The sequence below is a fragment of the Tribolium castaneum genome, chromosome 1 (genome assembly GCF_031307605.1).
Source record: "Tribolium castaneum strain GA2 chromosome 1, icTriCast1.1, whole genome shotgun sequence".
Taxonomy (NCBI): domain Eukaryota; kingdom Metazoa; phylum Arthropoda; class Insecta; order Coleoptera; family Tenebrionidae; genus Tribolium; species Tribolium castaneum.
This window is the reverse complement of record NC_087394.1, coordinates 29290816-29318099: the sequence shown is the minus strand read 5'-3', so window position 1 is coordinate 29318099 and position 27284 is coordinate 29290816. Positions and strand designations below refer to the sequence as shown.

Here is a 27284-nt window from a genome sequence, read left to right as displayed (position 1 = left end):
AAAATCCCAGCCTTGGATTAATAAGTCTATTTAAATTTTATTAAAATTATCATAGCCATACTCGGCTGCCCGCTTTTTATGAAAGTAACTGCATGTGCAGAAGGCTGGGGCACATTTATGACCAACTTCGTTTGTAATCAGGAATTGGAAAAGTCATCTTAATAAGAGCATGCTAATTAGCATCTAATTTATTTAATCAGATTGTCGTGCTCATAGAGGAAATTAATTTTGGATTTTTAAGCAAATTTCAAACGAAAAAATTTCTTATAATTAGTTGCCGACAGAGAGTGAAAAATTGCTATGGAGTGAAATTGTCTGGCCTTCCTATTTGATACAGTGAATAATTAAGTAGTTGCAGTCCAGTCACTTGAGGGGTACTAAATAAATATGGTCCTCCAAAGGGGGCGGTCCCATAGGGCGATACAGTTTCAAGTTTTTTGTCCATATTCCGAAATCAGTGTGTGCCAGAAAAAACAAACGCAATCTTAAAAAAGGTACAGTCGCGTGTCGAAAGGGTGTCATGCGGTGACACACTTTGTGTCGCTACTGTGCTTTAAAGGTTGGCTTCTTTATGTGGCGAGATGTCAGATCTCGGAGTATAAAGCAAATTTATGTTTTTCTGAAAAGTCCGTAAGTAGATTTGTGTTCAGGTCAAGAAGTTCACCGGAACAAGAAAACAGTAATTAATGGGTTTGGCATTTGAGAGGTAAAAGCGACATAAAACGTTAAATAGAACAGCGGTAGTAAATCCTCATTGTTGGTATGAAGCTTCGATAAAAAATTACTGTAACGTTTAGTAGATGCATAAAATTTTGACACTTTTATTAACCTTCGGGTGATTGATTATTAAGTCGGAGTAAAGAATTGTCGGCGAGTTTTTGGTATAAAAATCGAGGGAAATAATAGAAGTGGGTCCGGAGTCGTCTTGCCGGCCTTTTAAAATGGGAATTTTGATTGATGCGTATTGGCGATGATTGATATAAATCGCGGATGCGGCAGTAAGTGAGTTAATAACGGTACAGGGAGGGAAAAATTAATTGTGTTTGGCACGTCATTATCCGAGTCAAAAGATAAAAGCGTTTAATCTAGACAGGATGGCGAAGCAAGTTAAGCGTAATGAAGCATTTTGTAGCTTCTTTGAGCGAAAAATAATTGTACCACAATGCACGACATGCATCGAATACGGTACAGGTACGATAACCTTTCATTATCCAATTAAGTTTAAAGCAGCGCATTTTGCACAACTTTTTATTCGTACCGCAATCGTACCATTAATAGATATTTTATCCATTTCGACCGACGCTGGCTGCAATTATACATTTTTCAAACGGCACGTACGAGATACCGACATAATTACACCACCATCACCGGCACAACGCCAATAATGAAGACATTTTTAATTCGGACTCACATTCATCAAGCCCGGAAACCCTCGAATCTAAAAAAAAAAATTAAAAACTGACTATTTAAAAAAAGTCTAAGGACCCGGACTCACATTCATCAAGCCCGGAAACCCTCAAATAAAAAAAATGAAAATATTGACTATTTGAAAAAAGTCCAAGGACCCGGATTCACATTCATCAAGCCCGGAAACCCTCAAATCAAAAAAAAAAACTGGCTATTTGAAAAAAAGTCTAAGGACCCGGACTCACATTCATCAAGCCCGGAAACCCTCAAATAAAAAAAAATGAAAATACTGACTATTTGAAAAAAGTCCAAGGACCCGGATTCACATTCATCAAGCCCGGAAACCCTCAAAAAAAACAAAAAATAAACTGGCTATTTGAAAAAAAGTCAATGGACCCGGACTCACATTCATCAAGCCCGGAAACCCTCAAATCAAAAAAGAAAAAAAAAACGAAAAAACTGACTATTTGAAAAAATCTAAGGACCAGGACTCACATTCATCAAGCCCGGAAACCCTCAAATAAAAAAAATGAAAATATTGACTATTTGAAAAAAGTCCAAGGACCCGGATTCACATTCATCAAGCCCGGAAACCCTCAAATCAAAAAAAATAAACTGGCTATTTGAAAAAAAGTTTAAGGACCCGGACTCACATTCATCAAGCCCGGAAACCCTCAAATCAAAAAAGAAAAAAAAACGAAAAAACTGACTATTTGAAAAAATCTAAGGACCAGGACTCACATTCATCAAGCCCGGAAACTCTCAAATCATAAAAGAAAAAAAAAAAGAAAAAAACTGACTATTTAAAAAAAAGTCAAAGGACCCGGACTCACATTCATCAAGCCCGGAAACCCTCAAATCAAAAAAGAAAAAAAATGAAAAAACCGACTATTTGAAAAAAGTCTAAGGACACGGACTCACATTATCAAGCCCGAAAACCCACAAATCAAAAAAGAAAAAAAAATTAAAAACTGACTATTTGAAAAAATGTCAAAGGATCCTGACTCACATTCATCAAGCCCGGAATCCCTCAAATCAAAAAAGAAAAAAAATGAAAAAACTGACCATTTGAAAAAAAGTCTAAGGACCCGGACTCACATTCATCAAGCCCGGAATCCCTCAAATCAAAAAAGAAAAAAAATGAAAAAACTGACTATTTGAAAAAAGTCTAAGAACACGGACTCACATTATCAAGCCCGAAAACCCTCAAATCAAAAAAGAAAAAAAAATTAAAAACTGACTATTTGAAAAAAAGTCAATGGACCCGGACTCACATTCATCAAGCCCGGAAACCCTCAAATCAAAAAAGAAAAAAAAAACGAAAAAACTGACTATTTGAAAAAAATCGAAGGACCAGGACTCACATTCATCAAGCCCGGAAACCCCCAAATCAAAAAAGAAAAAAATTAAAAAGCTGATTATTTGAAAAAAAGTCCAAGGACCCGAACTCACATTCATCAAGCCCGGAAGCCCTCAAATCAAAAAAGGAAAAAAATGAAAAACTGAGTATTTGAAAAAAATTCTAAAGACCCGGAGATTCTAAACGGGCGCGCTTTCGCAACCAATTGGCAGAGTTTTCGTGGAAAACATCATCACGCAGATCAGCAGCTGTGTCTAATTTTTGCCAATCCCTGGCCTTGGCATACGCACGTCACGTCACGATCAACAATAGATAGTTGGCCATGACTTTGACATGAACACCTCAGCCTACTGCCTAGCGACACACAGTCTAGCTGGCTCCGGCGGCACGGATTACCAAGCAACAAACGGAATAAAAGCTCCCCCCACCAGCAGGAAAGTGGTTGCTGTCACGATAGTTTTGGGAAAATTACAGGAAAAAAGCCAGGAGCGGCCACCACAATCTAATTCGGCATTATTATGATAATTAAGTGACTTAACTGTAAATATGTGCGTAAATTAAATATTTCAGCAGGAAATGACAAATTTACCATTCATTTTGTGCAATGACAGTAGGAAATTAGCATGTGGATAACAGTATTGGAGATAATTTACATGAAAATGTGTGCCTTACGTTTCAGTTTTGCCTCCGTGTTATATAATTTTTATTATCTGCTGCTCACCGGATTTATAATTAAATTCGCGCACCAGTAATTTTTACATTTTGATATAGCTCGCACCTCCAGCGAGATGATTATCAACTTCAGAAATTGATTTATTCGCTCGAAAATAAGCACCAGTTCCGAGTATCGGAACGAAACAATTTTATTAAGTATTTATCACCCCACGACTCACCTTGACGCTTATTATAAACTTCTTCGGAAAAAGACCGCAAATAATGACAAATTATTATTTAATCACAGTGTGAATAATTCAGCCGACGAGAGATCGCTGAATTAGGCGTAATTACCTCAAAATGGGCCCCCACAAGCGGCAGAGGCAGGGCCGGATCACAGTGGGCCGAATTTAAATTAATTTAAAAGATTTTTTAATAAAACAAAAAAAAATATTACTGTGGTGCTCGTGAAAATACAATTAATTGCTTATGGACTTAGAGTCAACCAAAATAAAAATGATGCTATGTCGGATTAATAAACAAAAAAAAATAAAAATAAAATGTTTCGTCCATTTTGCGAAATAATTACTCAAAAATGGAATACGAAGCTTGAAAAATAATGAATAACTTTTGTTAAACAAGTATTGTCGTTTAAAAACAAAAGTTTACTAGTTTACGATTTCTGGTGATTTATAACAGCGGCTATAATGGTGGGCGTCATTTTTATTTTGGGTGACTGTACCTTAAGTCCTATGATGGGACTTAGAAGTAATTGCTTCATTGATGATTTTTTAAATTAAAAACAATAATTGAAATATTGATAACTTTAGTTCGGCACAATTTGTAACCGCAGGAACCACCCTGGCCGATCAAAATGAATATAAATGAGCGTAATAAGGATAAGAGAGTTATTTATTTTTAACGCGTCGAAATTTATTGTAAGTTGGCGATTCCGGGAACGCCACCGTAAGACTTGTTGCTTACGGATCCGGCCGATGAAAAATTCATCTCATAAATTATGACGTAAGAAGTTACCAATTAAATTTTGTTATTTGAGTCACGCAAAAAACGAATCAATTCCATAAGGGCTCTCGGCGGCGGTACTACACACGTGCTGATAAATATTCAAATTTCGCGGAAATCTGCACGGATGACAGCATCGCGAAACCTATAATTACGCCAACATTGTTGCTGTTGTGGAAGATTCCCGAAGGAGAAATAGGTCAGATGAGTAACGACCTTTGCTCTTCATTATTTTCATTTCCCTGCATTTGTCTTTTCGGACGCAGCGCTGAATTAAACCGGGGATTTATTTTTGGTGGCGGACGCGTTTTAGGCTCATCGGGAAAAATAAATACAGCTGGCGTTGAGATAATTTGCTTACATCTATATTATATAAAATGTAAATTGTTTGAGTTTCGTCGAACATCTGGAGTGGAAAGCAGGCGTTAACCTCTTTATGAAGTTAGATGTGTGCAAAAAATTCGCTCTAATCATCGCCTATTGATTATAAGGTGCTCATGCCAAGTTGGCGGGATTCCGTTACTGTGCGAAAAATTCCTAATGCCCATCGTGCCCATTGTTCGAAAAATTTTGATCAAATTAAGATAACTGTTGCTAAGAGTTAGACAATGGTGGAACACTCACGCTAATTCATACCCATCCATCTTCTCTATTGGCGTTTATGACCGTTTGGTGTGATTTTCTACTTAATTCTTAATGCTCTTATCTCATGGCCAAATCCCTGGTGCAAATATATAAGAGGGCTCAGAAAGGAAAAAAAATTGATTTTTGTATTAAAAAGTTAATTTTATTGTAGACAATTTTTTCTCTTATCATATAAACAATGTTTTTAAACAACTCACTCAATATGCGTACACACCAGGAAAAATCACCAGATTTAGACATTGATGCAGCTATATACAGGATGATTTGGTACCCAGTCAAGTTCTGGGATGTCTTATATAAGTTACAAAAAGGTATATTTTATGACTAGAAAACTACTAAAAGTTTTATTTTTTTCTGCCACTGTAATCAGAGATTTTAGTTATTATTTTGTTTGTACGGAGCTTTCCTATCAAGGATACAAAAGTTTAATTAATAAATTTAAGTAGGTAACTGAAGAGTACACGGGAAAAAGTCACATTCTACACATTTAGAAAAAAAAGTTTTTTATTAAATTTCTTATTTAGTTAGACCTAATTTTTGATGTCTTTATAAACTAAAAAAAAGAGATGAGAAATGTAATAATTGATTTTTTCCCTTTTTTTCCCCTTGAAAGCAGTCAACAGTTATCAACTTTTCGTGCCAGATGACTTTTTTAGTTTAAATTCATATCGAAAAATTTGCGGTTTTAGGGTGTCATGCTTTTTATTGATGACTGTACAGATGTACAGAATAAAATCAAAATGCAGAAGTTTGTGTTTTTTTCAATTGAAAGTAAAACTTTTACCTAAGCCAACCAAAAAAACGAAGTAGTAATTAAGAACATAGTTTTGATTTTTGTGGTATTTTGTAATTTTAAATTTTAAACCCAGAATATTACAAATTTTATTTCTGAATTACAGTTTACTAGCCTGAATTACAATATCTTCTAAAATAAACTTTACCCTTTCTGAAATACAGCTGTAGTCTTATATTAAAAATTAATTTGTGACGTTAAAATAAAAGTTTGATTATTCAAAGTTATTTTCGAATTGGAGTTATCTAATCTTTATCGAAAATTACGTAATATACTAGTGGATCTGCAGTCTTTTAGGAGCCACAAGTTCGTGGGTGATCGCCAGAAAATTTGCAAACTTGTGTGGAAGAAGCGCTCCTTTTTACTAAACTACAAATGCTTTTGGAGTCGATTTTACTGAACCTGTTTTGCATTTCCGTCATAGATTCATATGTGCATCTAGTGTTTGTCGTTTTGTTTATTTCTCCCGTAATAAAACAAATGGCTTCAAAGAACCTAAACGGTTCTATATCCCAGAGCCAACATTTGTCCCAACCAAACATTTTCAAATCGGGCCCACGTACAAACAAAATGAACTTAATTTTATTTACATCGGAAGCGATGTAACAAAGGCTAAATTAAATATCACTTTTTCTCACAACGTAGGTATGTAATACCCTCAATAAATATTTAATATCACAATCACTCCTTGACCTTTAACAAGTCAACAGTTCAAAGTCCTGTCGGTCAATCACAGATGTCCGACTAAAGATTTTCAATAGGTTCCGATCATGATGTACCAAGGGAGCATCACTGTTACGGTGATGCAAATGATGCACGCCAGACCCATGGTTAGAGTGTTGGATTCTTCGATGCATCGCGACCATTCCAAGTCTTCGAATTCGTGAGCACTGCGCTGGAACTCCTTGACTTCCACGTCGAACCGGAATTTTACTCTGAAAAAATAAATTACTTAATCTTTGGAAAGGACACTGATCAACACCTGGACAAAGTACGAGAGGTTTAATTGTTGAACTTTAATCGGATTTGGCAAAATCAGCTCGCTTCTTTGTTCCATTCGTAATTAATTTTTTACACTAAAATGGTTACCACTTGCGTCAATATTTGCGAGTGGGTAATTCCTTATTTTCTTTGTATCATGAGGTAATTACACGTCATGAAATCTACTTGTTTAAATTATTCATTTAGTCGCCCACGAAATTCATCACACATTATTGATCAATTTCTGAGCGAATCTCTTCTTGTTGTCGCTGATTGCTCATTATTTTCGTTTGTCATTCGAGCGGATTTTTTGTAAACATCAAAGTAGTTATGGAAAAAATTGTGCTTTTATCGACCTTAAAAACGTAATAAAGGAACATCCTTGGCAGTCCTGTCAGTTAAGTTTGCCTTTCACGGCTCATATTTTTTGGCAATTTGGGAAAATATTTATTATTATTGTCTGTTCCTCGTATTACGAGGATTTTATACGAGAAAAATATTTTCATGCACAAAGCTCCCATTGAATTTATTTTTAGTCGTCTATTGATATCAATATGTATGTAGCCATAAATTGCGACTTCCTCATTTTGAAATGTATTTATACGTCTGTTTTTATCTTTGTGGTTTATGGAAATGTCAATATTTGTAATGTTTTTTCATTCCGAAACTTTAACCGAAAAAATGATTCATTCGAAAGAGAAATTTACATTCAGGTAATCGTTATAGCGTCGTATAAATCAACTTGTGGAAGTTTTTGAAAACATAAAAACAACACTTACACGTTCTTTATATCCGGAGTTTGAGAGGGGGCGTTTCACCACCTTTGAAAATACCAAATTTGTTACGAGAAAGAATTTCAGCCTTATGATATTTTTCAAATCACTGAAAAGTTTCGCAAAAATATCGGGCTTTTGGGCCAACAGCAAAGTGCAGCTGCAGACGTGTAATTTCTTATTTCCTCTCGTTACCGTCAAGTGTATCATTTACTCGCGAGTTAATGAGCGCCCATTTAAATTTACCTCAAACCCCGAAAGAGCAAATCAGCGCCCGGAGCCCGGAATCGATAGCGACCTACCTGGAATTGCATTCCGGGGACTCTCTCCGCCAATACAAGGGCCCGGTGCCGGTCCTGTCCAGAATCCACTCCGGTTCCGGAACGGCTTGCAGCTTCTCCACAGCTGATAAAAAGTTCGATTAAGCCCAGTTTCGGGAAAATTGATTTATGGCACCTACCGGCTTTTTCGCAACGATAAATTTCCGCCATGGTTTTATTTTCTCATTAAAAACTTGCTTTTATTGTTCTTTAACACGGCAGCTTGCTGCGATTTTTTATATGGACACTTTTATCGAGTCGGAAAGTTTGTATTGTAATCACGAATTACTGCCCATTATAAGCTACGGTCTATTGTTCTCTGTCGGACTTTTTTATTTAATTTTCGGCGACCCCGTCCTCTTGGATGACTGTTTGGCTCGATTTCTTCCACTTTTTGATACAACTTGCAGTGACTAATGTCCAGACCTGAAAAAGATGTGTTGTACGCCTAGCCCACAAAGCAGGAATGTTGAGCCTTTGATTAGCTAAATCGCCAATGACTGGCAGTGATTTATATCCGAAACGTGGTGTTAGTTCGCTAATCATCTGTCAGGATTATCTCTTATTGGCGATTTTATTTTCTTCGATAACATCACGTTCGAATATTTTGTACGAAAATAGATATGGATAATGCTTGAGTAGGAGGATTGTTGAACAGAACAAGTTATCTCTCAGATATTTTTGTTTTGACACAAGCGCGGAAATGATTTTTTACAAAATATCATGTCGTTAAGCGTGATCACATTAGTCGGTGGAATTATCGTTTTTTTCGCAAGTTGCAACTGCTGATTACTACTAATGAAGCAATAAGCAATTTGAGCAAAATTTGCATGAACTAGATAGATTATTCGTTATTTTGTTTTTATTTTTTGTACAGTACTTATTTTTAGATTCATTATTTATAATGATTGTTGCAATTTTGTAATTAATTCGTGTGACCCTCGTTAGAGGTCTTAAAAACGACACTTTGCAACCTGTAACCATAAATAATTGTCTGCGCCTTGAATTATTGCTGAAGTCTTCAGTTTATAGCCAGAGGACGGAAGTTTGTTTATTTGAAATTCAATTTGCGTTAATGTTTGCTGAAAACTGGAGAGCTTTTGAAGATATTTCGCGGAACGATGGTCCAACTGCATTAAAATATTTATAAGCTTTAAAGATTTATGTTCCGCTAAATGTGTACATATCAAGCGCCCAACAAGTGAAGGGCATTAAAAATAGCGCAGGTTTATTGTAGTGAAATTAAAACAGGTCCAAAAATAAAACACGAATTTACGTTTTGTTTGGAACTGTCGAAAACAAAAATATTTTGCGTGGAGAGAAACCATCGAGTTCGAGTGGCTACGACATTAGATTGATTAGATTTCTGATAAAATTCAGCCTTTACTAATATTTTGATTCGGTTTAATAGCCGCGATAAAGTCCAACAACTAAAACAATAGGGAGGAATTTGGATCAAACCTGCGCGTGCCTTACAACAATTTTTCATTTTTTGTTGATTTGTTTTAAAAGAAAATATTTGTGATTTACGACAGGCATTAAAATCATTAGCAAATCGACAATTAAATTAGTAGCTGCCGCTGCCACACATGGTGCACTTGTTAAAAGGTTCGTGCAATTATCTATTGGAATAAAATGTGTGTTAATTATTTATATCAGCATTTGCGAGAAAATGGGTTAAAAGCGAAGTTTAAATCAGGAGATACCGCGTGGAATAAATTAATCAAGTTGCGTATATCAATTTTATAGTTAATAACTTAAAGGAAACATTTACATAATAATCGAGGTTACTTTCTGCTCCTTTCAAATTATTATAAAGGAATCAGCAAGTGTTCTCGATCGGCAATTTATTAAGCTAATTATTCACATACCTGTCGCTCAAAAGTTGGGCAAAATTTAGCACAAATGTTTTCGCAGCAACATTTGAACTTACATCGGCAACAACTAGATAAACCATTGACACATTACCTATCAGACATGCGCAAGCGGCTTAATACGTTTAATAAGTTGACTTTGACACTCAGCATACGCATTTATAAACATAAATTTAACCAGTTGTAAAGCAATGATTTTATCACCCACACTAATAGAGTTATTTTTGTCGAATTTTGGCCACAGGTTCGATGCTGTCAAGCAGATGATCGAATTAGAGTCGATTTATGCAGGGGTTGGAATTGATTCAGTTTGTATGTGGGGGTCATCGGCCCTCGAATTTTTTTCCATTAGTATAACCATACGTGTTATAATGTAATTTACCAAATTGTTCCGAGGTGTCTCTGTGAGCGACGTGCCATTAAATAACATTGTTTGGCTAAAGTGGCTTTTAGCATAAAGTCGCATTAGGAAATTTGGCTCTTTATAAACTTCCACAAAGGTTAAAACAGTGCCCGGAATGAAAGAAAATTGGTACTCGAACGCTGGAAAATGTCACAGCAAATGAGGGTAATCGCCTCATGCAGGGATGTTTGCTACTTGGTAAAATTCGCATTTATTGATGTCAAGGAATTTAAAATGCACGCGGGTATTGCACAGTTTTCCTTTGTTTCTGATAGCAATAATCATAAAACACCATTTTGTAATGCATCCTCGTTTTCTTGCTAGTCATTTACTTTGGAAAAATTTTATTTATCGAGGACACACCCTGTAGCCAAATGATGTAACACTCTCTCCTTTGTTTGTTCTCGTCCTTAGGCCCGGACCTGGCGATGCATATCGACGACTGGAAAATGTTTCGCTGAATCAATAGCGCAAACCACCATTACCGTCTTAAAAATAACTCCCTGTCAATATTAAAAACCAAACAAAAAACTGGAAAACTGCCAGAAGCCCATGTAACATTGGCCACTTTCATCTAAAAAAACATTTCAGGCCGCATTTAACACAATTTCCGTCCGACTTCCATTCGAAAAAGCGAGGGCTTTCCTCAATCCCGAAAACACCTCGGAAATCTTAATCGACTTAAACGGCGAACTTTAATTCCTGATTTGTAAATAACGACGGAGCCCTAACTCGAATGAAATGTTTGAACAATTAATTTCACAGTCGAGGGAGTCCTGACCGCTGACCTGATGGAAATGAGATCGGGTGGTTTTGGTCGCTTGTACTTGCCCGACCTTAATCCGTGCGATTTTACGGCTTCGTATCAAAGAGATCAATCACGACGCAACGGCGAATTTAAAAACTACAGCGAGTTGTTTGTTATCAACGGATCTGCTGACGTCCGCTCATTGACGATTTGCTCTTAAAATTAAATCAAGAAATTTGTTTGTTGGACGCTAAAACATGAATAGATGAATAGCTTGATGATGTGAATTAGAAATTATAATTAGAATCGTACAACCAGCTGCTGCTTCAAATTATTAACTTTTATGCTGGCGTAGGTACGGAAACTTTGCTCGTTTTTTCGATTTTTAAAAACTTTTATTTAACTTGCTCTGTTATCTGTCTGTCTGTTTCATATTTTTGGAGCCAAATTTGGAAGGGTTCCTTTGTCCCAATGAACTGAAATTTTGCATGCTTACGTAATCTGCGTGACAATGCAATCCTATGTGGTTAAAGGGGTTAAATGGGGTTTTAGATTATGTTTACAAATGAGTTTTCGATGTACATACCGTAACTTATACCAACATTAACGGTATGTTGGTAATTGGGAAATATATTAATAGCTAATCATTTTCATTACGTTTTGTTACAAACAAATGTCGCTATTTTTTTTAATTATTTTATCATGGGCGGTAGAGTATAGACACAGAAGAGAGGTTTGGATGTGCTTTCAATGTTAACAGCTGTTTTCTATCACATACTACTAAACAAGTTCGCAGGAATCAGCAAAATAATAATGTTACAATATTACAGCGAAACTAAATTTTAGAGAAAAAGACTTTTAGAATAAATAAAGACTAAAAAACAATAAATAAAAAAAATAATTTTTTTTAGAAAAAAGCTTTTATTTAAAAGATGCGTTAAAAAGTAAAAAATAATGTTTTAACAATATGGCATTATATAGGGTCGCTAAAAAGTATGGATACAATTAAATATTTTAAAAACTATTTATCAAAACTTATTGAAATTTGTACTCTAAATTATATACTCTTTAGCATACACCAAATTTCAAGTTAGCTATAATTTATATCGTTTCAGATGTTTATTACATTTTTATCTCCATTTGTTGTTCGGATACTAAGCTAACTTGATTTTTTTTAAATAGAAACAAGGGTCAAATAATATAACTGAAATAACACATGCATACCTTAATTTAACCGAAACTTAAAAATTTTGAAAAGTGTAAAATTTTGTTAGCCTTAAAAATATTGTCTTTTCTATCGTTAGTTCTTTGCTGTTTAAACACTGTCCAAAAAAAAGTAAAAGTTAAAAAAAACGTTAGAATAACACTTTTAACTGAAAAAAACACGTTTTAATTAAAAAAATTACACACGAAATATTTGATTTTATGCTACAAAAGATGATCAACTTGAGAATTTTTTTCGCTCAGTTCTACTTAAATCTACCATTCCTAAACTAATTATCACACCCAAGTTTAATTTTTGGCTAATATACGAGTGACAGATATCGCTGATAACAGTATTTTCAAAGCTAACTTAGATTTACTATTACAGAAGTTTTTTTAACTTTTGAGTAAAGGTGGGTATTGTGTAACATCACTAAATTCAGGAAAAAATGCTCTTCTAAAAATGATTAAATTTGACCCTTCGTCATTTAAAAAAATCAAGTTAGCCTTGTATTTTCAAAATACATGACGATAGAAATTTGAAAAAGCTCTCAGACGATAGAATTTAAACACTTTTAACTGTTTACCAAATTTCAACATTTTCTGTTAAATCGTTCTGAAAATATTTAACTGTATCCATACTTTTTAGCGACCCTGTATAATTACTTTCTTAAATTGAGCACTGTTCCCAAAGCTTTTATAAATTTTAAAATACTAATTTGTAAGCAAAAATATTCTCCTCTGATAGAAAAACATTATTTTTTACTTTTGAATATTTTTTCTAAAAAACATAATAAACATAATATTGACTTCGATTTATTGTTGTGAGAAGCAGCATCTGAAATAAAAACTTGATTAAGGAGACATTCGACACGATTCTTCCAAAGCCAAAGTTTACGATTTCATTGCTACTATTAATTTTTCAGTGTCCCGTTCCTCGGTTTTTGTCATTTTTTACTTAAAAATAGGTTGCTTAAGAGGTTTTGGAAGTAACGGTAAATCATTGTTGATGTTGTAATGTGCGACAATAAAAATGAAATATAATGTTTAGCTCGTTTTAATATTTTACGGTATTCCTCTTAATAGATCTTTTGAACCGCTTTTAACACTTCCATTTCTCAGATAATTTTTACAAGTTAATAAACCTGTCATGTGTAGTCGGGGCCAGGAAAACAAAAATCAAAGCTTTGTGAAAATAATTTGTTACCTCCCTTGTTTGAGAAGTTCTGGTCACTCGTCCAAATGTCTTTTTTGCGGTTTGCTCGGCTATCGAGTTAATGGGCGCAGATGCCCGCTTTGCGTAATGAAGTAAAGTAGTAGCATGTGTGTCCAAACCGTTTCATTTGCATTTCCACCCCTCAACGATGACTAACAACAATTTCAATCCGCCACCCCCGAATATATTCCGTAGGCATAATTTAACCCTTTTATCGGAATTGGTTTCGTTTCGTCGACCACACATTTGAACAGGCATCAGCGAATTATAATTCCGACAACCGGCTCAAAAAACAAACAATTTGTTTATTGTTCTTTTTGCTGCTGGGGTCTTTTGTCAGCTACTGGTTTTTGTCTCGCTCTCATTTGTGATGCCCAATTTGCGATTATCAACGGCCGATGATGGACACGGTTGTACCGAGAACAGTCTCCGAAATGCGAGACGACAATGAGCCCATCTATTTATTTTTCTAGCTGGCAGAGGCGATTTTACGGACGCAAGTCTAACTCGATTAAAGATTACCAAGGTCTTCACTCATCTCCAGAGAGGGTTTCCAAGCATGAATTGGCATTTTTGGGTGTATTATTTGTTTGTCAGCAAAATCAGCCAAGACTTCGGAATATTAATTACTGGATATTGTGGTGGAGGAATTAAAATACTGGTGCCTCTGTTCCGGTTTCATTAAATCTGCATTGTTTGATCTCCCAAGCCCTGCTGGTGGCCAATTCCGCGGAAGATTTCTCTCTAGGCTCATTATCTTTATCTCGACGTATAAAATTTAATAGCTACAACGTGTCTCAATCTCTGAGCTTGTGACTTGCTGACCAACCCTCGTAAAGTAGTTTTATCAACGAATGGGTTCTCCCCTCTTGTTTAAATCTGATTCTGCAATCGAAATTAGAACGATCTATTTTGAAAAATTTCAATTAAAACGGAATGGAATGAAGACATGGAATGGAGCAATATTTTAAAAGACTGACTGAGCCATTAATCGTGCGGATTTACCAACCAACAGCGATCAATTCCTCTAATATGTTTTTTCAGGCGCAATTATTTGGGCTATTAAGTTCTTCATGTGAAGATGTTCATTTTTACTAATAAGCGCACAACAGGTGGCCCATAAACAGCATTAGCCCAATTTTTTATTGAGACAGCGATTTCTCTGTTAAATGTTTTGATAAATGTGTAATGTAAATCTTGAAAGTGTCAGGTTGAGGTATAATGAGCGTTTTTGCCGATTCTATTATGTGCGTTCGAAAAATCCTTGAGGATACCGAGCCTCCGGCAACTTCAACGGTTAATAATAATACATAATTTAAACTTAATGGCACATTAAATCAACCCACTTGGCTAGGAAAAACCTGATAGAGCGAAATAATAAGCCTATTAAAACAGATATGCCCACCACCTACTTAAATCATTTTTAATTATTGATGTACCCAAAAAACTGCCCCAATAGTCGAAATTTATAACTGATGGTGGACTATAATTAACTTTTTTAGTGCAAAAGCTCTGTTATGATAAGATTTCGATAAAGCGAGACAGTTTTATTTACTTCCTCCAGGCCCGAGGGTCTGAACCTATCTATAACTTTAACGGTGCCAGGCTGTTTGAACTTTTCAAGGATTAGTTTAACGAGAGAATGAATTGGCAAGTTGGAGGTCTAATCGTTCACTAATTGTCTTCAATTACGAAAAAAAGTTTTAAATTTGTCGGTGACTTAATGCATTTATTGAGCGCTTAAAAGACGTTTGATTAATTCGTCGACTAATTAATGCTAACGGACATATCAGTCACAATCTGTCAGCCGTCATCGCTTTTCCATCAAAAGAACTGGCCATTAGTAACACATGCAGCGCTTAGCGTTTTTGCACAAAACGGCGCATTTTCGTTACGTCCAGAACTAGTTTTTTATCAGAGGTGATGAAATTCATGAATGCGATAAAGGGAAAACTATCACAAACGCGCATCGTCTTCAAAGCGAGCGAAAGCCGCCCGACATTTTTACAATCAAATGGATCAGCAACGTTTTCCAAATGTGATGCTTTTTATCAAGAAAACATTCCTGGAAGTTTGGATAGTAAAAGTGATGGAAATATTAGTTCTGTCGGTGGTGGATAATTGAATTATAATAAAAAAGAGTAACGGAAAAGTTTCACGAAAACTTTTTGTTAGACACTATTATCAGTTTACTGCACGTGAGTGTGTCGAACTTTGCGTGTGGGGAACCTTAAGTGATTTCCAATCTTCGCCACTAATTGAAAATGTCCAATTTGGTTAAAATAATAGATAATTTTATTAATTTGTTGTGAGAAAAAAACTGAAATGGGGGCTTTCGTTGCGAAAGCTCGTTGAGTGAGCTTTTAAAATGCTTTATTAATTATTGCTAATTACATTTTTTTCGTGAAAGATTAATCTTCGAGTGCTGTCGCCATCTATGAGCCGATAAAGTGCGCAGAACTGAATCTATCAGTTTTATTTGTGTACATACATTAAGTAATTCTGCTAATATTTACGTGATGGCGCTCCTTACATTTTTTACACATTAACATAATTTCAGACGAGTGTTTTAACAAGTTTATGGTAATGCGATAGTTAATTAATATTCATTAGGACAGCACCGCGGAGCTAATATCCATACTATAACAATTCAGGAAAACGATCTTTCGTTTTTGTTTGCTTTTATTTCACTTTCTTCGCATTCATATTTTGCAAATTAAAAATTAGTGTCGGTCGAACCTAAATTTTACGCTTAGTTAACTCTATTACATATACCAATCAACACTCAGTGTCGTAATAACACTTTTAAATATTTAAATGAAAGCTGAATTAATCGCTAATCATATTCATGCTGATTTAATTTTCCTAGCCCCCATGCATAATATTATCGCGAGTAGTGGGTGGCTTGTTTTGCAGGAGCATCATTTGACGCATTATCATTGATTTTTTTTAGAAGACTTGTTTTTGGCGATAACTCTATCAGTAGACAATTTCTTGAAATTCCCTTCCTGATAATTGAATAATTGTCGTGTTTATAGCGAGTTGTTTAAAAGTTGGACGTTGTGCAATTTTTGTAAAGATAAGAATGCAAATCCACACATCGAACAAGGTCGGTTTAGGATTTTATTATTTGTTTGGTGGAGAAAACTTGTGAAACTCTTTTAAATTTATACAAGGTGGCGCAACTAAAACCATTAAATCTGAATATAGTCCATCGAGAGGATGTTTGTTCACGTCTCTGTAAACTTCATCGTTATTGATTAGCGATGGTCTCCGTAATATCAGTAGTCGAGAGATTTCACTTTGTATAATTCGCACTCAAGGAGAAGTTAATTTCTGCTTAATTGTTGACCCCGGTTCAATTCCTTTATTTCATTTTCGACTATTAAGTCCGACCTGAATATGTACAAAGTTTCATATTTGAACGAATGTAATTAATTGAGTTTAATTTGTTTCAGTTGCCACCCTTGGGTACATTCAATGAAAAGGTAAGTTTTTGCGGGAAGTTATTTTAGAACCGCTGTGATAACAATAAAACAACAATAACAGAGTTATGTCATATCGTAACATAAATTAACGGCCTCTTTATTTTAATACTGATGTGTTTTATTTGCGGCAGCAACCGTGAAAAGACAAATTACGACAGCTGCTTTGGATCATAATAATGCAATCATATCGTCTGAATTGCTACTTTAATGTTAATCATCTGAATTTATCAATCGTTAAACATTCGCTCTTCTCTGCAATTATTGCTCCAAACGAAGCGGGAAAAAAGCGAGCGAATTCGGGTGTGCTAATTAGCAAAATGATTCGAAAGATTACTATCATTACGCTGATTACACTATGACAGCAGTGGAGAAACTGAGACACTTTTTGCTTAACATTTTTTTGAAGTGTTCTCTAAAATGATTTATTTAAATGCTTGGCTAACACTTTTGGGGCATTGCGTGATGGTTTATTTTCTGATTAAGAAACGTTTAGCTGTCTACGTTCATGCAATAGGCAAATAATTATTTTTCCCCATTCATTGGACACGAAGAACTTCTCTTAACTTTTTGGTCGATTGGTAAAAAGTTGCGCCCGGTGAATTCGGCGGAGGCAGTCACTGCTGGATTTATTGTTTTAGGATGGGAAGTCCTGTTGGTCATGCAGGTGGTCACGGCCTTTGTATGAATTTAAATTAGTAAGATCGCGATCACAAACACAAAAATAGAGGAAATAAAAGTGGGTCAATTAATGTAAAAAAATTCGCAAATTGTGGCGATTCGGTGATAAAAAGTTTGAAACCTTCTCACCTGGTCTACAAATAATATAAAATTAACGGTTTAGCGATTTTTAATTACTTGGGAGGTTTCAAGGTGCGACCCTATTTTTTGCACTTTCATTAGCAGATGGGCGCTTTTGGGCCGGTGGTTTTATTTAATTAGAAATAGTTTCTCGGCGAAAAACGTCGTGTACCCACAATGTTTGTCGGGTTTGAGTCGAGCTTCATATTTGTTTAAGCATTCTGTGATTACTTGAAACAACAAACTCGAGATAATGTCGGCTTCACTAAGGAAAACTCATCTAACAGTGAAATAAATGCGGGGGAAAATATTTCAGCGTACTACGCTGCACTGAAAATTTTGAAATTGTTCCAAAATGCCCACGACCAAGTCTAGTGAACAAATGTTTGCGTATAAATGAAATAGTTTATTTCGTAGTTTATTGTAATTTATAGGAGCGTAGGTATGAAATTTATTCAAATTTTCCGCATAATTTGGGCCGAACTTAATCTGAAATAGCGGAACGTTGCGGTTCACACACTTGTTTGCATTTTCTTTAACCCATTTTCACACTATTTACCTTACAGGTTAACGTTACTGCATATTTATTCAGATTTTACTTAGGCACGACTTGTATCAGGACTCGAACCAACAAATTCTTAATTAACAAGTTGCCTCCAAATATTGTTTGGCTTGTCCTTTTATTTAAAATTTGTTGGCTTTTGATGAAGTAGTGGTCACGCCACCGATTTCATTGTCCTTTTTTCGAGAAAGTGTGTTGAAGGAGCGCCTTTTGGCGTCTTATTCACCTCACGAGGAGAAAAATTCGTATCGCTGATCTGATAACTTTATTACCCCTGCTGTTTTTGACCCACTTTAAATCGTCGCAGTTGTTTGCTTTTTTAATCTTTTAAAACCAAAGGCCCTAGAATCACATTGTCGTATTTGTTTGCCTTTTGTATTAACGTGTTATTTTTTAAATATTTGTTATTAGCTTTTGTGATGGCTCAACCAAAATACGATCACGTAATGTATTAAATAATCCAAATTTCGTTTCATCTTCTTTGTCCAGACGATAACGCACTGACGCTCGTCCCAGTTGTGAAACGCGATAACATCTACAATAATTTAGATGTGCCTAATTTCATTGTAGGTTAGCGAATTAACTCGGTTGCAGAGAGGTTGATAACCCTGCCGGTTTGTTTATGTTTTGCAAGCTCACTTGTTTGCGGCGAGGGTTTTTGCCCTCAAATTTTCATTTAAATGCATTGAACACTGACATCAACACGTTGTCATACGGCGGCGAATTTGGCTCTAATTTAATTAAAGAATCGCTTCTAATTAAATAAGTGGTCACGTTGCGAAGAAAAAACGCAAGTCGTCCTGTGACCCAATTTTCAGCTGAAGGGGTGCTTCTTTTGTGTGATCCCCTGTTGTATTACACATTCGTGAAGGAATCTGCGAGTTTCTCTATCGATTATGGGCAATGCGCGACTTATTACAAATGAAGAGAAACCTTTTTGCTGTTTTGAGCTTATAAGGATTTGAAGCATTGCACAAGCGTTTGGAAAATGAAAAGTGTAACGAAAATACCTTATGCACTTGGAATCGTGTGGATGGTTTGATAAAGTGCATTGATCCGAACTCATTTCGTTATCGTTTTACGATTGGTTCGGCCACTTTTTTTACATTATTTTCATTTGTGTTATGTTCGTGCTGACCTTATTAATTCTTGATTAAATGTATATTTTATTGAAGCAAATCAAATATTAGATAAGTACAGTCGGTCTGCAATATGAAATTTATAAATATCAGCCGTAATGACGATTGTGTCAACACCCACTTGGACTTGGCTAAAAGCTGGTTTATTGATGAATTGATTGAGCTGGGGCGGATCAATTGTTTTCACTTTTGGGGAAAACATTGTGTCAATTATTTTGTTCGGTTATTAATTTTGTTGTGAAATTTTATTCCAGAAACAGTTTGGTGATAATTGCTATCATCTGGTGTTCGATTTTTTCACAATATGCACTTTGCAGCGCTTAATCAACTATTATGAAACGTGGATATTAAAATAATGGTTAACATTAAACAAGCCAAAGTTCAGAAAATACGACATTTTACGAATTTTTATAAATTTCTCGGAAACATTGTTTGTCAACACGACTTAATCTCTGATGTAGTAAATTCGCATGATTAGGCAACGATCTGTCAATTGCTTATTATAATTTGCCCAAATAGTAATTAAGCGGCTTTTCTGGTTTTTAATTTAGGAGCCATCAGTTTAATTTATTTCCACATTAGCATACAAAATTTCGAGTTTATCATGAAGAGTCACCTGATCGAATTTAACAAACAACCTACGTCAACGTGAATAATTTTGCATATTGTGCTAAAACTGGAAAAATAGACGAAGACAGGTAAACAAGTTTCGCGGTGTGTGGTTACATGGAGGGAGTTGTTTCATTAAACATAAATTCTAGGTTACAAATATAATCTTACTGAATGGCCTTGTCGCCTCGTGTGTGCCATCCAGTTTGCAAATTTGATTCCGCGATTCTGGACTGCAAATTTAGCAGCGACATTGATACGTTCATTATCTTCTGTTTTTGTTATTGTTATTGTTGATATTCAATTAAAAATAATGAGACGAACAAGAGCGGATAAGTTTCAATACCAGTCTGAAGGATTCGCTGTCGATGACATGTGATGCCATCACATGTTGAATTGCATAAGTTTTTGGGATTTTTACCCATTTTTACTGTTTTATTTTATCGCAAATATTTACAAAACACGTTTATCACCGTATGACTCTTATTACTCCCGGAAATTTTCCCAAGTTGCTATCGTTGTACATGCGGTGGCCAGTGGGAATTTTCAAACATTTCACAGCAATTTGGAACCGACATTATTCTTCAGCTCGTTTAATCTGATCTGAGACTGTAATAAAACCTTAATTAAAGTATTCTTTAACGACAGTGAAATGCAACGTTAAGTGCACTTTTTATTACTCGTGTTATCTAAGGCATGTCCTTGAATTCTAATTTTCTGTTGCATAGAATTGAAGATTAGTGAATAAATTAAAAAAGAGTTTGAACTAACAGTTTAGTTGTAAATTGCTGTTAATTTGAATAATAAGTAAACAGAAGGAGGAAATAAATAGTGTTTTTCAGCAAATTGCAATTGTTTCTTTATTTGTTTTGCAGTATCGTGTGTTGAAATAATTGCTGTAAATGTTAACATAAATAATTGTATGCATCAATTACACACTGCATATTCCACTCATCTGTCAATAACTGCTCGCAGAGCTTTTGAAACAACGCAATGAATGAATTTCGCTGTAATCATTTAATCATTGTCGAAATAAAACTAATTATTTAGCGAAACAGCAGTCCTGTTTTACATTTTAATAACGTCAATTATAATAAATTAAATGCGAGTGGAATTGAATTTTTTGGAGCAGCAAAGCTGGTCTATTTTGTACGAGCTTTCGATCGGTACCGAAGTGAATATTTGACCGGATCGGACTACATAAATTTCAAAGTCGCATTTCCATTTCGTCCGATTCTGAATTTTATTAGTCGCGGTTTGTTATGAGGACTCTGAGAGAATACCGTTAGGGTCAGACCGTCAAATGAATAGTTCGATTTATATGGAAAGAAATTGGATCTTGACTATTCGGGGAAATTATTGGCAGTCGTAAAATGACAGAAATAGACGGCCGTCCCCAAAGAAGAGAACTATCAAGGACGTAAAAAATTTCAAAAACCGGTCACTGGAATAAACATCGGATTTGCATTATTGTATAGGTGACCCAACCTAATTAGAATATTTTGCACGTGTTAGATAATCGCTTTAATTAGTTGCAAATTGTAAGTAAGTTTTCTGGGCTTGTGGGGCTTAGAAAAAATAATTTCGGTGCTCCCCATGACGAGGGTTGATTCGAGACGGCTTACCTGATTGTCAGATAAAGCCCAGCTTTCAAATTAATTTTCCGAATTTTGAGCTTTTTCCGGTTGCAACAAAAGCGCGTGTCAATTCTGGCAGGCCCGAGGCAATTTCGCCCGGACCTTCCAATTTTTAACCGGATTATTACGCTGGATAATAAATAATTCGCGCATTTCGCCGTCAGATGGAACAATGAAAAAATGCATCCATTTTCCCCGTCGATTTACCTCGGAAGAGTCGCCTCCAATAAAATACATCCGGGTTAGTTCCACGGTCAACTTGACAAAAAAGGAGTAACAACAAGAAGCCGCTCGCATTGTAAATAATTCTGAAGTTGAGCGCCGGAATTGGAGGTTCCTTCCGTACTTATCTCGAGTTTTCGCGAAAAATTGCCACATTTAGATGCAAATGATGCCGTACACGGCTTGTTTCGGGTTGCAATTTACGAGTATCATAGCTCGGTCAGCTGATTTTGCCGCTTCCTAATGTTGAAAAAATTGCTTTCCTCACACTGTTCACAAAGTCGTAAGTCGGGGCGATAAAAAATAATTGGTCCCAGAGATTGTAACATTAGAGGCGAGGAAATGGACGGGTCATTAGTGACAAAATTTACGAACGATGTTTAAGTTACGGCCCCTTCGATCGATGAAGATGTTGCGCCAAAACAAAGCTACTACTGGGAGACAGCCCCCAATAAATTAAACAATTAGCAACCCCGTTTCCCTCTCACAAAAGGAGTGAAAAATTATAAATTATACTCTCGTACAATTCTCCGGAAAGCTTCAAACAAATTCGTTTACGAGTACAGTCACGATCAAAAAGAATGGCACCCTAATTGGTAGGGGTGTCATTCTTTTTGATCGTGACTGTACATGAGCGGGGACAAAAATGTAGAATTCCAAATACGAGAAATTGCACCAGCCGTTATGACAAATATCCAAATGACTTTCTACCGGCTGTTGCACAATCATTACATTATGGTAGTAATGAATGGGAGTTAATCATGAATGTTATATACTCATTATCGGTATGTGCAAATTCGTTTTTTCTCACAAAAATCCCTGTCCGTTTCCCTTTTCCTCTCGTTTGGCGTTAGGTGAAATTCTATATTCTTAGCGAGCTTGCTGTGTCAATAATTTCAAATAATCCGTTCCTATGTAAGAAAAAACACTTTTCTTCCCCCAATTTCGTACGTGCCGTATTAAACCGCCTCAATAGATTCCAATCCCGTCAGCAGTGGCATTTTCTGCCGAAGTCTAAGTTTATTTTGGTGGTGAAGTCAAATTAGGGGTCTGCTACGAAATAATTAGAAAAAAACCTGGCAATTAATGAATGATTTTCCGAGCGTGTAAAAACGTTCCAATCTATAAAAATTGCGTTGGCACAAGTGCGGATTTAATTCGGGAGCTTACAAGAACATTTCGCGTTGTAATTTTAACATCGTCTAGGGAATATTCAATCGTTCCGGCCGGCTTATAAATATTCGATGGGGATGAAAAAATATTTATTTTTATGTAAAGGGTGTGGGTTATGTGGAACAGTGGCGGATTTTCGAGTGATGCCATTAGTGGAGATGTTAGGTGCGGCCGACGTGCCACATTTACCGACGTAAATCATGATTTTACTGTCAATATTCGCGATACAATTTGCACTTGAATGCGAAACGGACTTGAGAGAATCGACGGCTACTCCTTATTTCGTAAATATGTATTCACGGTGTGTAAGAGATTTTAACGATTTAACAATTCTTAAGATGAATGCTCGAAACGTTATGCGGAAGTTTTATAGCACGTGTGTGCATGAAGCCGATTTTCTGATCCTGTTATGAATACAAACCTATGCGTTTGTACTGTTATGAATATCTGTATTATCGGCGACACCCCACAGCTCGCCCAATAAAATTCGAACGAGGAATAGACACGTTTCTCGACTAGCTATTGTCGAAAATCGTTAAAGCTGAAATTTAAAAATTTTGATGCACTTCTTTGCCCAGTGACAGGAATTTAAAGAAAGTTACTAAAGCACTCGTTTTGCTAAGTCTGGTCCATTGATGAATAAATCATGTTGCAGGAATTAATAAATAAAATAAAATTTAATATTCATAGTGTTATGTCAATGCCACATTGCTAGACAAACTTTTACAAAATTTCTCTAAATATAGATTTATATCGATGAACTTGAAACGACCCTAAAGTATCAATAAAAAGGCATTTTGTCGTTTGAGTGGAATCGAAGTTGGGATAAATCTTTTATTTTAAAGGACGAAAGTGGCAGGATAATCAAAAGGATCAGTGGGCAAATGCATAGTATTGAAATAAATAAATCTTTTTTACAAAGCTACTGTTTTAAATTCATTGACCTGACCCACCATAAATTGTTATTATTTTTTACCTGAAGTGATTTGACCCGAGTCGACCTGATCTCTTTCCAGAAGTCAGTTGTTCCCAGAAGTCAAATCTTCAACTAAAGTGATAAATATTCAATGGCCAAAATTTGCCACCTTTGGGACATAAATCTCATACATTATGTGGCTGTAATTTTTTATTGCCATTTTTCAAATAATTTTATTGCTAACTAAAATCGTTTCACCAATTAACCGTTGACTTACACACACTACCGTCGAAATATCGTAACCTCCGCACAAAAAATAAATATTAATTAAGGTTCTGCAGAATCACGCTGATAATCTGACAGATAATTCGTTTGAGATTGGTGAAAAAATCGGACCAATTAGGTTGATTGGATAGACACATAAATCTCAGAATCACATATTTGCATTAAATTATCTGAAGTAATAATAACATATAATTTACCCATTAAATGGCTAATTAGGGTCATTACGGTAACCGACAATTAAAAATTGACTTGCAAGGATCGCCTATCGATTTTTGATGTCCTGCCTACTTCCTGGTTTAATTATTGTAAACAATATCCAGTGTTTGTTTATTTTTAACTTTATTGCTTATTCGTGATTGTATAATTTCCATTTGCCTCCAGTGCTGGCACTCGAATAAAGCTGATGCATTGAGTGTTTGTGTCGTATGAAGCCAAGCCTAACCGTTGCAAGCGACTAATTGTAATGACAGCGTCGTGCATTATGCTAAACTAATTTCAATAGCAAATACACGAACACCTAAATACTCAATGATACTTGGCGGCCTGACATTCGGGATTTTTCCCTTTGTCGCCACGGCAGAGCGCCCAGCTTAAAACCAGGTAAATACAAAGAGTGATTGCTCACTTTGTTTTCCTCGTTTCCTGATTTTAATCCGCACAAAACTCGGAAGAGGCCATCGTAATCACACGGCTGAAAAGTCTGTTGAAACAAAGCGCGTCATTGCATAAGCCGGCGTACTCTTGTTTTCGAACAACTTGGACAAACATCTCTTGTTCTTATCTTCTTTGCATATTGTGATCTCTGTAAATACATTATCTAATGCATGACGATTCAAACATCTGAATTGATGTGTTCTGATAGCGTTTTGCCCGCAATGGCCTCGTTAGAACAGAAGTTCTCGAAATGGACAAGACGTAAAAATCGCGATTTGATTTACTTTTACCGTAAATTCCTGCGATCAAGGCCTCGGGTGCTATTAAAAGGCGACCAATTAGAAAAAAAAGATTTATAAGGTATTGTTTACTAGATATAGCTGCCGTACTTTTACTTTGCTTAAATTTGAATAATTAAAATTTAAATTTGCAATCAGATTACAAACAAGGCTTCTTCTTGTTATTTCCAAATAGACATAGCTATAAAATGGTAAATCATTTCCAAGCTTTGTTTATTGTCTGCCAGTCGATTATATTTAAATTCGCGAAGTAAATAAATTTACCGTATATTGGCAAAGTCCTTGATGGCTTTAAAATTTATTTTAATCATGCGCACATTTTGTTGCCATCCTTGACCATCAACAACAAGTGACACGACATATTCGTCAAGTCAAAATAAAATTACTGGAACAAAACAGCCGTGGTTTTAAGGGATTTTCCTTCCTGGGAGGTTGTTGTTGCTGTAAGGACACTTGTGGTCCGCAGCCTCCGTTCCTTATTATTATCAAGAGTTTCACTTTCTTCAGCCCTTGCACTCCAATTCGTCGAGAGATGCTCTATGTGCCGTTTCCGTGTAATTGGAGAGATAAAGAAAATCGAGCCGAATAAAATCGGATCAGGGATGATATTTATAAAGGATCACTCGGGACTATTTAGAATTATGCCTTTTCGGAGTGACGTGGGATCAGCGATCTTTTTCAAATTTATGTGTTTCTGAAAATCGGGGTTTGAGCGAACTCTGATGATTCGATTAGAGGGATTGGTCTAGTTTGGGGTTAAGTTATGATGATAAAGCGAATGTACGGGTGACTGTGACGGTTATAGTGTTATGTAACTTATCAGTTGGAATAGTAGCGGTTTTTGAAAGTGGTGATAAGGCTTCCAGGAACTGGAGTGTTTTGGTGTCTCGTTGTTAATCCGCTAATTAGAAAGAATAATTACCATAGAAGCGTGTCCTTAGATAGACATTTTTTCCACTTGTATATGTATCTAGAAGTTGTTCTATAAATAAACTTCTAGCAAATAAGCAATTGTTTATAAAGAACGACTATTTTTGGTTATCTCTTACAATTATCTTCGAGAAATCCAAGGTTCTCTCACAGTCTTTCAGAAACGAAATGATGCAATGTTGTACACTTTAGAAAAAATCAAAATATTTTTACCCACATGTACAGTAGGTTATTAATTATCTTGACGTTAGTATCGATAAATTAGTCAAAGCGATACATTGTCTGCTGAAGAAAAAGGTTCATCTCACACAGTTAATATCAAATTAAAATGTTTACTCACGTTTACCTTGATTAATCTAGGTTTATCACTTGCACACATTCCTCTAACAAACTAATTAACCTGCAATAAGTTACAATAAAGATAAGTTTTCAGTTGAGTTTAGAGGTATTTCCAGGTTATAAATTTTAATATTAGCATTTGTAATCACAAATAAGTTATATTTATTAGTGTCGATGAAGACATAACGTCGAGGACACACCGAAGAATTAATATACTGCTAGCTTTTTAACTTTTTTGAGCTCATAGGTTCTAAAAACTTTATTTTTATGTTCTGTGATCAGTGTTTTATACAGTGTCTTCAAAAATGGTTGTTCATCAAGTCACCTATGAAATTTGAACGTAGTGTGCCGCTTAATTTAAATTGTGAAAGCCGTCAAAATATAAAACAAAATATAAAACACAAATCAAACTCTACACTTGAAAAGCCTACTCGATAAAAAATTGAAAACCAATTTTTATAAGTTGAAATCACACTAGAAATGTTGCAAAATGTTAGAAAATCATGCTGCTATCGCTATGTTATTTTTCAGGAGAGGAACAGTGCCCATTTTGAACAATTATTGCCTTAAATAATGTTCAACTTATAAAATTGGTTTTTATTTTTTTATCACGTAAGTTTTGAAAAAATTAAAAAAACAAATAGTGCATTGTAATGCTTGCGAAAAGGGCTTTCATACGACTTGTCACTTGACACACCATTACGTTTAAAAAAAAATTAGAGGTGGCTGTGCATTTCTGACAACAGATAAACAAAAACCATACGCACCAAATAGTAGGCAATGAAAAAAAAATTGACCTGTTTCGGGAATTTTTACGAAAATCGGCTAAATCA

At 35.4% G+C, this 27284-nt stretch overlaps 2 protein-coding genes across 3 annotated transcripts in view; one reads left to right on the top strand and one right to left on the bottom strand.

Moving 5' to 3' along the window:
* Sesn (Sestrin) overlaps positions 1–27284 on the top strand; it is a 164717-nt gene that overhangs the window by 51840 nt on the left and 85593 nt on the right. For both annotated transcript variants that reach the window (XM_008192814.3, XM_008192815.3), the window contains exon 4: positions 16859–16888. In XM_008192814.3, the coding sequence (XP_008191036.2) occupies positions 16859–16888 (30 nt within the window). The remainder of the gene's footprint in view (positions 1–16858; positions 16889–27284) is intronic.
* Positions 5210–9971, bottom strand: LOC664352 (uncharacterized protein). Its single transcript, XM_970363.4, has 4 exons — positions 9828–9971; positions 8097–8382; positions 7939–8041; positions 5210–6817 (listed from the first exon to the last, which is right to left on the bottom strand). The coding sequence occupies exons 2-4, from the start codon at positions 8125–8127 to the stop codon at positions 6637–6639; spliced, it is 315 nt and encodes a 104-aa protein (XP_975456.1). The 5' UTR covers positions 8128–8382; positions 9828–9971; the 3' UTR covers positions 5210–6636.

What these genes read in the sequence shown, in the direction of transcription:
- LOC664352 (XM_970363.4), bottom strand. Translation starts at nt 8,127, where the DNA reads ATGGCGGAAATTTATCGTTGCGAAAAAGCCG. An exon ending in TTATCGTTGCGAAAAAGCCG is followed by an intron (nt 8,042 to 8,096) that starts GTAGGTGCCATA and finishes ACTTTTTATCAG; the next exon opens with CTGTGGAGAAGCTGCAAGCC. An exon ending in TCCCCGGAATGCAATTCCAG is followed by an intron (nt 6,818 to 7,938) that starts GTAGGTCGCTAT and finishes TTATTTTTTCAG; the next exon opens with AGTAAAATTCCGGTTCGACG.